At 42.7% G+C, this 12,077-nt stretch overlaps 1 protein-coding gene across 4 annotated transcripts in view; it reads left to right on the forward strand.

Annotated features, from left to right (window-relative positions):
* The window catches only part of DPYSL2 (dihydropyrimidinase like 2), a 162,356-nt gene that overhangs the window by 39,332 nt on the left and 110,947 nt on the right, over positions 1-12,077 (forward strand). For all 4 annotated transcript variants that reach the window (XM_070765804.1, XM_070765805.1, XM_070765807.1 and 1 more), the window contains one exon: positions 11,082-11,170. In XM_070765804.1, coding sequence (XP_070621905.1) covers positions 11,082-11,170 — 89 coding nt within the window. The remainder of the gene's footprint in view (positions 1-11,081; positions 11,171-12,077) is intronic.

Raw genomic sequence — 12,077 nt, forward strand, 5'->3', positions numbered from 1 at the left:
ACCGATTAGGTCCCACAGAGTCGGCCTTCTCCGGGTCCCGTCAACTAAACAATGTCGGTTGGCGGGCCCCAGGGGAAGAGCCTTCTCTGTGGCGGCCCCGACTCTCTGGAACCAGCTCCCCCCAGAGATTAGAACTGCCCCTACCCTCCTTGTCTTTCGTAAACTCCTCAAAACCCACCTTTGTCGTCAGGCATGGGGGAACTGAGATATCTCCCCCGGGCCTATATAATTTATGTATGGTATGTTTGTAGGTATGTCTGCTTAATAATGGGTTTTTTAAAATATTTTAAATTGTAAATTATTAGATTTGTCATGAACTGTGTTATTGTGTTGTGAGCCGCCCCGAGTCTACGGAGAGGGGCGGCATACAAATCTAATAAATAAATAAATGTGCGTGTAGACCAAGTTGTCCTCACAGCAGCCAACACACACACACACACACACACACACACACACACACACACACACACACACGGACAAAAGGCTTTCATTGACTCCAGGACCAACCGCTGCTGTGTGCTTATGTCTCAAAGAAACTCGCCACCACCAAGAGGAGATGGGTCGTATGGGAGAAAGAAGCCTATGCAGTTTGTTGGGCGGTGCTCACCTGGAGGGGGGGCAAAGCACCATTGCAGGTATGGATAGATCATAAGAACCTCGAAGCTCCAGGAGACTCAAAGCAAAACAAGTACGCTGGGCGCAATACTTTAGGATATTCAAATTTGAACTGAAAGACATCCCAGCTGGGAAGAATTCATTGGCTGATGCTTTATGGAGAAAACCACAGCACGACAGCCAAAGGGGGCAAGAAGTCCAATCCATCATTCCCCTTTCACCAGGGGAAACAGCAGCCCCAGTCCTCACCCAGGGCCAAGTCAGACAACCAAGCGCTCCTAGCCAGGACAAATGGACAGCAATGCTGAAAGAAGTTCTGCCAGGCAATCTCTGGTTCAACAACAAGGAGATCTTGTCAATGAGAAAAGATTTGGCCTGGAAGGGGTTCAAACTAAACGTGCCTGCCAGACTCAGGTTAGAAGTGCTCCAACGAAGCTACGACTCCAAACTGGGAGGGCATTTTGGATTCTTAAAAACTCTCCACCTAGCTCAATGGCAGTTCTGGTGGCCAAAAATGAGAGCTGAGGCAGAGGACTATGTAAGGAGCTGTGCCACCTTCACAACTAGAAACCATCAGCTGTGAAAACCACCTGGACTGCTGCAGCAAGTGGCCAATCCCAGCAAGCCCTGGAAGCCATGGACTTCACCCAGACAGCAACAGCAACATGGTGATTTGTACAGTTATCTACTTGTTTTCCAAGCAAGCCCACTTCATAGCTTGCTCATTCCTACTATTGGCCAGGAAACTTGCAAAACTGTTCCTCAAGCCCATCTACTGCCTAGATGGAGTCCCCAAAAGAGTCATATCCGACTGAGGCATGCAGTTCAGCACTAAATTCTGGAGAGAGTTCCTATAAGCAATTTGATTCACACAAGGGTTCAGCTCTGCTTTCCATCTGAGTACAAATGGAGCAGCGGAACATACGAACGCGATGGTGGAACAATACATCTGTTGCTACAGTGGTACCTCTACCTACGAACGCCTCTACTTACGAACTTTTCTAGATAAGAACAGGGTGTTCAAGATTTTTTTTGCCTCTTCTCAAGAACCATTTTCCGCTTACAAACCCAAACCTCTGAAACTGTAACCAGAAAAAGCAGGGAGAAGCCTCCGTGGGGCCTCTCTAGGAATCTCTTGAGAGGAAACAGGGCTGGAAAAGGCAGGGAGAAGCCTCTGTGGGCCTCTCTAGGAATCTAGAAACAAGGCCTTCACCCTCCCTGTGTTTTCCCCAATCGCACACATTATTTGCTTTTACATTGATTCCTATGGGAAAAATTGCTTCTTCTTACAAACTGTTCTACTTAAGAACCTGGTCACTGTACGAATTAAGTTCGTAAGTGTTCTGCCGGGCTCTCTGATAGGAGCCTCCCGAAAATTCAAGGGTACAAATTTCAGACACACACACATTTGAAAATTCAAAACAATGTTCTTTATCCCAAAAGTCAAAATAAACTAAGCACTCTTTTTGTATTGCAAAGAGCACTCTTCCCAAAACAATCGGGTAGTCTGTACAATTTCCCTTAAGCAGTCATTAAGTACTTAGCTAGCAGCTCTGAAGAAACTTCACACCCCTTCTTCTTCCAACGAAGTGAGACACACACACACGTTGCTCTGCTTTGGTTTCAAAGGCATGAAAAAACAACAAAGTCCAGCAACACAAGATTCGTGACGAACTCTGATCAGATATTCTTCCACAACGGCCAAACCCACATGCTGCTATTTATAGCAGCAGCCCTAATTACTGGAGCCCCACCCAAACACAGGTGGCCTCCCTTATTTCCTGTAATATGTTCTTGGTCTCTTCTACGCATAATTCTGCGCTTGCGTGGGTCCAAAACGTCATCATCTGAATCAAAGGAAGATAAGGGAGATTGACTGCCTGGGCTGTGTGCCAAGCCCTCCTCTGCCGAGTCACTCCCACCTTCTTCTTTGTCTGAGGAAACTAAACTCTGAACTGATTCTGTCGGCAATAACACAGGCCTGTGACATGATGAATTTTCCCCTGCATCCACCTCCCCATTCCCTGGGGCAGGAGCTGGGCCAGAGCCAACCGCAACAGTAAGTAGAGTTACCAGCAAGACAGTTGATCAGAGCTTTTGCCTTTTGTAGAAGTGGCGTAGAACAATGCTGTTCATAGCAGCACTGGACTGATTCCTTTTCAGATTATCAGCATCTTGGAGTTTATTCCCATGCTTGAGCTACCTACCGAGGTTCCCACCTTGATGTCCCTGACTGGATGGAGACTGAAAAAAGGATGGGAGAACACCAAAAAAAGGGCTAGCTGAAGCAATGGGAGCCTATAAGAAGCAGGCAGTAAAGCACAGATCGCTCCAGCCCCCATTACGAGTGGGAGATAAAGTTTTCTTGTCTACAAAATCCGATGGAGAATGCCCAGCAAAAAGCTAGGGCCAAAATTTTGGGCTTTGTTCTTAGCAGTTAAAAATATTAACCCAGTCACTGCAGCTTGCATTGTCTAGAACAGTGATGCCGAACCTTTTTTCCCTTGGGTGCTGAAAAAACATGTGTGCATGTTATCGCGCATGCGTGAGTGCCCACACCCATAATTCAATGCCAGGGAAGGGCGAAAACAGCTTTTCCCACCCCCTGGTGGCCCTTTGGAGGCCAGAAATGGCCTGTTCCCCAACTTATGATGGGCCCAGTAGGCTTATGTTTCACCCTCCCCAGGCTCCAAAGGCTTCCTTGGAGCTGGGAGAGGGTAAAAAACGTCCTCCCCCATCCCTCCAGGAGGCTCTATAGAAGCCAAAAATGCCCTCCCAGAGACTGTGTGAGCCAAAAATCAGATGGCCAGCACACACATGCACATTGGAGCTAGGGCAACAACTCGTGTTCCAGCAGATATGGCTCCGTGTGCCACCTGTGACACCCATGCCATAGGTTCACCATCACTGCCCTGGAATATTGGGGAAAATGCACCCGGTATTTCATTGCAGCTTATTAAAACCAGTGATTGGGTCAAATATAAGACCACAAACCAAACCACCATCTCCCCCAGTAGTAATATGGGGAGAGACACACTATGAAGTGAAGAAAATTTTAGATTCCTGAATGTTTCGGGGTCAATTACAGTATCTAATCCATTGAAAGGGGTTTCCTTTCTCCAAAGCTACTTGGGTGAAAAGTTGGAATGAAAAAGTTGAGAAAACTAGTTAAACAATTCCATGATAATACCCAGACAAACCAAAGGGTTCCCCGTGTGTGTGTTAAGGATGCTGTATTAACCCTTTATGTTTATTTTATTTACTTTATTTATTTATTTAGTAGATTTGTATGCCGCCCCTCTCCGAAGACTCGGGGCGGCTAACAACAATAAAAAAGACAATGTAAACAAATCTAATATTAAAAATAATCTAAAAATGTTATTCTCTTTTCTTGTAGGACATGGTCTTTTCCTGAGGGGAGGCCGCCTGTCAGGCCAAAGCCAATTTGCTTGGGGTCTTCGGCCTGCCACAATTTATGCTATTTTAAAATATATTATTTGCCATGGGAATTTGGGGGGGGGGGGCGCTGTCACTGCAGGAGAGCTTTCTGCAGGTAGCCATAACAAATTCCTTCTAGATTGTCAAGGTCACCCTTTGTCTTTGCACTCCTGCACCTGCACTGAAGGAGATGGGAGTTGCTGCCAAGTTGGCAGATGGAAACTACAGGCCAGTTAGCTTGACATCAGTTGTAGTTAAAATGATGGAGACTCTACTCAAAAAGAGGATAAATCAGCATCTAAAAAACAATAACTTATTGGACCCAAATCAGCATGGCTTTACTGAAGGCAAATCGTGTCAGACTAATCTCATTGAGTTCTTTGACTATGTCACAAAGGTGTTGGATCAAGGTGGTGCCGTGGATATTGCCTATCTGGACTTCAGCAAAGCCTTTGATACGGTTCCACATAAAGAGCTGATAGATAAATTAGTGAAGATTGGACTTAATCCCTGGATAGTTCAGTGGATTTCAAGCTGGCTGAAGCATAGACATCAGAGAGTTATTGTTAATGGCGAGTATTCTGAGCAGAGACAGGTTACAAGCGGTGTGCCACAAGGGTCTGTTCTGGGTCCTATTCTTTTTAATATGTTTGTGAGTGACATAGGGGAAGGTTTGGTAGGGAAGGTTTGCCTATTTGCCGATGACTCTAAAGTGTGCAATAGGGTTGATATTCCTGGAGGGGTCTGTAATATGGTAAATGATTTAGCGTTACTAGATAAATGGTCAAAGCAATGGAAACTGCAGTTTAATGTTTCCAAATGTAAAATAATGCACTTGGGGAAAAGGAATCCTAAATCTGAGTATTGCATCGGCAGTTCTGTGTTAGCAAAAATTTCAGAAGAGAAGGATTTAGGGGTAGTGATTTCTGACAGTCTCAAAATGGGTGAGCAGTGTGGTCGGGCAGTAGGAAAGGCAAGTAGGATGCTTGGCTGCATAGCTAGAGGTATAACAAGCAGGAAGAGGGAGATTGTGATCCCCTTATATAGAGCGCTGGTGAGACCACATTTGGAGTACTGTGTTCAGTTCTGGAGACCTCACCTACAAAAAGATATTGACAAAATTGAACGGGTCCAAAGACGGGCTACAAGAATGGTGGAAGGTCTGAAGTATAAAACGTATCAGGAAAGACTTAATGAACTCAATCTGTATAGTCTGGAAGACAGAAGGAAAAGGGGGGACATGATCGAAACATTTAAATATGTTAAAGGGTTAAATAGGGTTCAGGAGGGAAGTGTTTTTAACAGGAAAGTGAACACAAGAACAAGGGGACACAATCTGAAGTTAGTTGGGGGAAAGATCAAAGGCAACATGAGAAAGTATTATTTTACTGAAAGAGTAGTAGATCCTTGGAACAAACTTCCAGCAGACGTGGTTGGTAAATCCACAGTAACCGAATTTAAACATGCCTGGGATAAACATATATCCATTGTAAGATAAAATACAGGAAATAGTAAAAGGGCAGACTAGATGGACCATGGGGTCTTTTTCTGCCGTCAGTCTTCTATGTTTCTATGTTTCTATGGAGATTGGTCAGCGTGATGGACTTGGGGGTGTGGGGACAAGGGCTTGAATTTTCAACTGGGTAGAGAAACCCCTGGGACTTCAGATTCGGGTTTCCCCCACATATGCCAACATGACTCTGCTAATAAATTGGAACTTTGAGGAATACTTTGCCTTGGGCTCTGATTTAATTTTAGATGCTGTTTGGAACCCTGACAACGTCTGCAAGAAAATAGCCCAGCTCAGAGAGCACCAAGGCTCCCTCAGTGGGAATTTTATCCAATTATGTCATTATGCAAAAGGTGCATAAATAATTTCATCATGTGTGATAATTTGCATAATGATAGCATTACTCAACAGTTGCAAATTGTTATGAATAATGTAATTTATAATATAGTTGGACTAGTGGCGAAATCTAATTTTTTCCCCCAACTGGTTCTGTGGGTGTGGCTTAGTGGGCGGGGCTTGGTGAGGTTATGTGACTGGGTAGGCATGGCTATGTAGTCGTGACGGGGCATCAAAAGACAGAAACTCACTTTAACAATGTCCTGCTGGAACAAGGGTTGGACTAGATGACCTCCAGGTCCCTTCCAGCCCTGGATTATCCTCAGAAGCTTCCTTCATCTTCCTTCCTTCCTTCCTTCCTTCCTTCCTTCCTTCCTTCCTTCCTTCCTTCCTTCCTAGCTTCCTTCCTAGCTTCCTTCCTAGCTTCCTTCCTTCCTAGCTTCCTTCCTTCCTAGCTTCCTTCCTAGCTTCCTTCCTTCCTTCCTTCCTTCCTTCCTTCCTTCCTTCCTAGCTTCCTTCCTTCCTTCTTTCCTTCCTTCCTAGCTTCCTTCCTTCCTTCTTTCCTTCCTAGCTTCCTTCCTTCCTTTCTAGCTTCCTTCCTTCCTAGCTTCCTTCCTTCCTTCCTAGCTTCCTTCCTTCCTTCCTAGCTTCCTTCCTTCCTTCCTAGCTTCCTTCCTTCCTTCCTAGCTTCCTTCCTTCCTTCCTAGCTTCCTAGCTTCCTTCCTTCCTAGCTTCCTTCCTAGCTTCCTTCCTTCCTAGCTTCCTTCCTTCCATCCTTCCTCCCTCCCTTCCTCCCTCCTTCCCTCCTACACAGGCTTCAGGAGGAAAACCGTTCCAAAAATCACTAGTACCATTTTTTACTACTGGTTCAGGCAAACAGGCCTGAACTGGTAGCATGTCACTCCCGAGTTGGACATTTGCAATTTAATGGATCAACAAGCGCGAGAGGTAGTTGGTCTATTAAATTAAGCTTTTGCTTCTATTCTGTTCCAGTTTAAAGAAGAAATAAACCTCTTAAAATCTTTGGGGTTTCGCTGTATCTTTTTTTAAGTAGAGTGTTTATCTTTAACATTCCAAGTGAGAAACAAAAGAACAGCTGGGCTTTCTCTTCTTCTAGAACCAAACAAATTAGGGTGATGAGTTTATATAAGTGCAGATTTATATCTGAGGATGAAAAAAAAATTATTCCCTTTCAAATGGAAGCAAAATAAATAAGGTTGGCTTCGTTTTCTAAAAGGGAAATAATGTTTAGAATTGCAAGCTTAAAAGTTGGATGGAGAGTTGTGCTACTTGCTGGAATGATAAAGGGCACAAGAAGGGTGGGTGAGTGGGCTTCTCATTGTGCTCCTATCTTTCATTGGCCAACCCACAGTCCTTTCTTCAGCGGTTTTGGATCCCCCAGGAAGCCTGATCTGAAAAAGCAGAAAAGATGCATTACAGGTAGTGCATAACAGAAAACACATATGCCCAACCCTCCCTATTTATTTATTTTTATTTATTCTTCTGTGTCCCACCAGATAAACCTCCTTAGGGACAGGACCAGCCATTCTAGCTCTGCCTTAATGACAGATGCATTCAAAAAGGACACCAATGTTCTAATAAAGCAGTGGTTCTCAACCTGCGGGTCAGGACCCCTTTGGGGCATCAGATGACCATTTCACAGAGGTCGCCTAAGACCATGGGAAAAGAAAAATTTCCCATGCTGTTAAGAACTAAAAGCTTCTATTCTGGTGTCTTGGAACATATTTTTTATTATTTTATTATTTATTTATTAGATTTGTATGCCGCCCCTCTCCATAGACTTGGGGCGGCTCACAACAATAATAAAACACTATTTAATAAACAAATCTAATATTTAAAAAGTATCTAAAAGCCCATTAATTTAAAACCATTCAACACAAGCATACCATACATAAAACTATATAAGCCAGGGAGAAATGTCTCAATTTCCCCCATGCCTGACGGCAGAGGTGGGTTTTAAGAAGTTTACAAAAGACAAGGAGGGTGGGGGCAATCCTAATCTCCAGGGGGGGGAGCTGGTTCCAGAGGGTTGGGGCCACCACAGAGAAGGCTCTTCCCCTGGGTCCCGCCAAACGACATTGTTTAGTCAACGGGACCCGGAGAAGGCCAACTCTGTGGGACCTAACCAGTCGCTGGGATTTGTGCGGCAGAAGGCAATTACAATTCGACCAATCAGGCATTTACAGTGGGGGTGTCCCTCCGACCTTGCTGCCAATCAGCTTAAAGCTCTGTTGGGAGACTTTGCGGAAAACTTATGGTTGAGGGGGTGGGGTCACCACAACATAGGGAACTGTATTAAGAGGTCATTAGAAAGTTAAGGACCACTGTGGATCTCAACTTTCTAATGACCACTTAATACAGTTCCTCATGAGGTGGTGACCCCCTCAACCATAAGTCTTGCACCAATTCTCCCAACAGAGCTTTAAGCTGATTGGCAGCAAGGTCAGAGGGACACCCCCACTGTAAATGCCCGATTGGTTGGATTGTAAAGATATTTTACACTGTAAATGCCCGATTGGTCGGATTGTAAGACAGAGCTAGTAATAATCCATCCTGAAAACTTCCCAAACAGGTGTCTTTGCTAAGGAAGAAAACTTGTGGGAAGATAAACTTAAGCCACTACCTGAAAAAATTGCTCAAAGGCAACCAATGTGTGGTCCCTTTAGAGCAGAGCTCTCCAACCTTGGCAGCTTTAAGACTTGTGGACTTCAACTCCCAGAATTCCTCAGCTTTGCTGAGGAATTCTGGGAGTTGAAATCCACAAGTCTTAAAGTTGCCAAGGTTGGAGACTCCTGCTTTAAAGCGCTGACGCCGCTAAAGATGTGATCAGTCCATTTTCTTGATAAATTGCCGAGCAGTAGAAAGCCTTGACAGCATAACATCCAGATGTCAACCACAGACATTAATCAACCTTCTTTTTTGGTTTTTAGTGTTTAAGCTGAAAGCGCAAACAAGACAGGCAGCACATCCCATCGTCATATAGCGCGGCTTGCTAATTGCATTGCTATAGTTCCTGCAGAAGATTGTCACCTGGAAGAAATGCAGTTGTTTAGATTTGTTCCTTCTCCCCTGTCCAGTTTATCTAATGCCTGTGAGCAGATTTGTTCTCTCTGGAATGTGCAGTAGCTTCATCAGAGGGGTGAAGCAATCTGTTTGATTCAAACCTTGCTTAAAAATACAGCTGGGGGTGTTCCAATGTCCATGAGTTTGGTCAGTTTCCTTGACAGCCTTTACAGTTACTTGAAAGAATCAAGGGATTTTTTAAAAATAGTTTTTATTAATAGTTTTTATTAATTTTCACCTCGAGGTTCGACTACTGTAACGCTCTCTACATGGGGCTACCTTTGAAGAGTGTTCGGAAACTTCAGATCGTGCAGAATGCAGCTGCGAGAGCAATCATGGGCTTCCCTAGGTATGCCCATGTTACACCAACACTCAGCAGTCTGCATTGGTTGCCGATCAGTTTCCGGTCACAATTCAAAGTGTTGGTTATGACCCATAAAGCCCTTCATGGCACCGGACCAGAATATCTGCGAGACCACCTTCTGCTGCATGAATCCCAGCTGCCGGTTAGGTCCCACAGAGTTGGCCTTCTCCGGGTCCCGTTGACTAAACAATGTTGTTTGGCGGGACCCAGGGGAAGAGCCTTCTCTGTGGCGGCCCCAACCCTTTGGAACCAGCTCCCCCCAGAGATTAGGATTGCCCCCACCCTCCTTGCCTTTCGTAAACTTCTTAAAACCCACCTCTGCCATCAGGCATGGGGGAACTGAGACATCTCCCTTTGCCTATGTAGTTTTATGTATGGTATGTTTGTGTGTATGCTTTTTAAATAATGGGGTTTTTAGGCTTTTAATGTTAAATTGTTACTTTAGACTTTGAATATTAGATTTGTTATTGTATATTGTTTATCACTGTTGTGAGCCGCCCCGAGTCTGCGGAAAGGGGCAGCATACAAATCTAATTAATAATAATAATAATAATAATAATAATAATAATAATAATAATAATAATACAAAATACAAATAGCCGCCCCGAGTCTGCGGAGAGGGGTGGCATACAAATCTAAATAATAATAAATAAATAAATAAATAAATAAATAAATAAATAAAAGAAAAGAAAAAACAAAAATAAAAGTAAAAATAAGACAAAAATCAAGTTGAACAAATAGAGAATACATACAAATATAAACATTAAGAACCCTATACAATATATTTTATAGTATTTTGTGTCAATACATATATATTTCTTTCCTACTTCACAATTTAAGTTGGTACATGTTTTTTTTACCTTTAGTAATTTAACCTATAGTTTTATATATACATGAATATTTTATCATTCGGATTTTAGTTTTTTAACTGTTTGTTAACTTTGATTCCTAATTTCTAGACAATTGTAAAATCTATTCCGAATTCTATAATAGTCCGATTCCTCTTTTTCTTTTAATAAGATGACAATGGAATTAAAAGAAAAAGTGATTAAAAGAAAAAGTTTTAACCTCTGTGAGTTAACAGTGGATAATTTGAGGAAGAAACTGGCAGAAAACTAGTTTTTCATAGAAGAATGTTGCTCTTTTTTAAAGCAACACAGTTGCTTGGCCCTTGTGGGATTCTTGAAATATTTTTAACTGGTGGATACAGTTTAATAAAATGGAACCATCACTTTTAAAGTAGCTTCTTTTTTTCTTGAAAGCATACTTAAGGGGTTATATTGTTGCAAGGCAATTTATTTGCGATTCCGAACTATTTTGCTTCAAAATATCTGACTTGATTTACTGTATATGGAATGCCCTCTGAATAATTCAGAGATTCACTGTCTTCACCTGGGTCTGTAATAGAGAAGGGGGTCAACCTATTCTCCAAAGCACCTGAAGCCAGAACAAGAAGTAATAGATGGAAACTAATCAAAGAAAGAAGGAACCTAGAATTAAGGAGAAATTGAATGTTTCAATTAGTCAGTGGAACAACTTGCCTCTAGAAGTTGCGAATGCTCCAGCACTGGAAGTTTTTAAGAAGATAAGCATTTATCTGAAATATTGTAGGATTCTCTTCTTTGAGCAGGGTGTTGGACTAAAAGACTCCAAGGTCCTTCCAATGCTGTTATTCTGTTATTAACCCAACCATTTGTTCTTATTGATGTATTGTTTGATGTCTTTGTTTTTCAGAGTGATCGCCTTTTGATCAAAGGAGGCAAAATAGTCAACGATGACCAGTCCTTCTATGCAGACATTTATATGGAAGATGGGTTGATAAAGTGAGTAGCTGGTGATTTTGCTTCTGTTTGTGGAATTACGTTAAAAAATGTCTTGCCATAGACACATGCCATTTCAGGTTGAGTTCTTGAGATCCTTAAATTTAATGCAGTCTGTCACAAAGAAAACATGCATGGAGTTGTAGTCCAGATATATAAATATAGATTTAAAGGTTGACCACAGTGAATGAGAACTTGGCAAGAATGGAAAGACTTTGGTGCTTCCCAAACTTGCCAGCACACAGTTTAGGTCCTGGTGCTTCTGCCTATTGGGTGGAAATCTCTTGTGAAGACATGAATTATAAAGTGCAATTGAAGCATTTCTTGTTTGGCTTCTGGGCTGTTCCTGAATTGCTGCTGTAATTTAGGAGTGTAAAAAGTGCACTCCAGGGTCTGCATTGAGAGGCAGTTCAAGGCATTTGCTGCAACTCTCATGAGAAGGTAACTGTTCTGCCACAAGGGTCTGTTCTGGGTCCTATTCTTTTTCATATATTTGTGAGTGACATAGGGGAACGTTTGGTAGGGAAGGTTTGCCTATTTGCCGATGACTCTAAAGTGTGCAATAGGGTTGATATTCCTGGAGGCGTCTGTAAGACCTTCCACCATTCTTGTAGCCCGTCTTTGGACTCGTTCAACTTTGTCAATATCTTTTTGTAAGTGAGGTCTCCACAACTGAACACTGGAAGGTCTAAAAAGCATAAAAAGTATCAGGAAAGACTTAATGAACTCACTCTGTATAGTCTGGAGGACAGAAGGGAAAGGGGGGACATGATCGAAACATTTAAATATGTCAAAGGGTTAAATAAGGTTCAGGAGGGAAGTGTTTTTAATAGGAAAGTGAACATAAGAATAAGGGGACACAATCTGAAGTTAGTTGGGGGAAAGATCAAAAGCAACATGAGAAAATATT

This window comes from Erythrolamprus reginae, chromosome 12 (assembly GCF_031021105.1).
Source record: "Erythrolamprus reginae isolate rEryReg1 chromosome 12, rEryReg1.hap1, whole genome shotgun sequence".
In the NCBI taxonomy this organism is placed as follows: Eukaryota; Metazoa; Chordata; class Lepidosauria; order Squamata; family Dipsadidae; genus Erythrolamprus; species Erythrolamprus reginae.